This window comes from Neopelma chrysocephalum, unplaced genomic scaffold, assembly GCF_003984885.1.
Source record: "Neopelma chrysocephalum unplaced genomic scaffold, ASM398488v2 Primary Assembly neopelma1_314, whole genome shotgun sequence".
NCBI lineage: Eukaryota > Metazoa > Chordata > Aves > Passeriformes > Pipridae > Neopelma > Neopelma chrysocephalum.
Genome location: NW_020897976.1, coordinates 8391 through 9257, shown reverse-complemented (window position 1 = coordinate 9257; position 867 = coordinate 8391). Strand labels below are relative to the sequence as shown.

Here is an 867-nt window from a genome sequence, read left to right as displayed (position 1 = left end):
ATTCCCACCTTATCCTTGGAGTTGAGCACCACGGCCTGGGAATGGGGCACCCTGGGCACCCTCCATCCCTGCTCCCATTCCCATTCCTGCTCCCATTCCCACCTTATCCTTGGAGTTGAGCACCCTGACCACCCTCCCACCTTTCCATGCCCTCCATTCCCACTCCCATTCCCACCTTATCCTTGGAGTTGAGCACCCTGACCACCCTCCCACCTTTCCATGCCCTCCATTCCCGCTCCCATTCCCACCTTATCCTTGGAATTGAGCACCACAGCCTGGGAATGTGGCACTCTGACGACGTGGTGCTGGAAGGCGGCCGTGGGCAGCCAGGCCCGGGCGGGCAGTTTGTGGTTGAGCAGCGACAGCTCCGACACCAAACGTTGGGTTTTCTGCTCCTTGGTGGGAAGGGTGGCCAAACGCTTCCCGATGGAAATCAGGGATTTGATGAACTCCCGCTCCGGGGCCAGGCGGGCAGGCTGGGATAACAGGGAATGGGAGAGGGGAAGGGGGAAAGGGAGGGGAAAAAGGGAGAGGGGAGGGAAAAAAGGGGTTGGGGGAGGATGGAAGGTTGAGGGGGAAAAAGGGGTTGGGGAGGGAAAAGGGGTCAGGAAGGGGAAAAAGGGGATAAGGAATGGGAAAAGGGGATAGGGAAGAGGAGAAGGGGAGAGGGAAGGGAAAAAGGGGTTAGGGGAAGGGAAAGAGGGGTCACAGAAGGGAAAAAGGGGATAGGGAAGGGAAAAAGGGGATAGGGGAGGGAGGATGGAAGGTTGAGGGGGAAAAAGGGATAAGGAAGGAAAAAAGGGGAAGGGGAAAAGGGGATAGGGAAGGGAAAAAGGGGATAGGGAAGGGGAAGAAGGGATAGGGAAG

General features: G+C 57.7%; 1 protein-coding gene across 1 annotated transcript in view; it reads right to left on the bottom strand.

Moving 5' to 3' along the window:
• PI4KB (phosphatidylinositol 4-kinase beta) overlaps positions 1 to 867 on the bottom strand; it is a gene marked incomplete at its 3' end in the record, with an annotated part of 11739 nt that overhangs the window by 2894 nt on the left and 7978 nt on the right. The window contains exons 2-3 of the mRNA XM_027705048.1: positions 295 to 476; positions 9 to 54 (exon numbers count right to left, since the gene is read on the bottom strand). Coding sequence (XP_027560849.1) covers positions 9 to 54; positions 295 to 476 — 228 coding nt within the window. The remainder of the gene's footprint in view (positions 1 to 8; positions 55 to 294; positions 477 to 867) is intronic.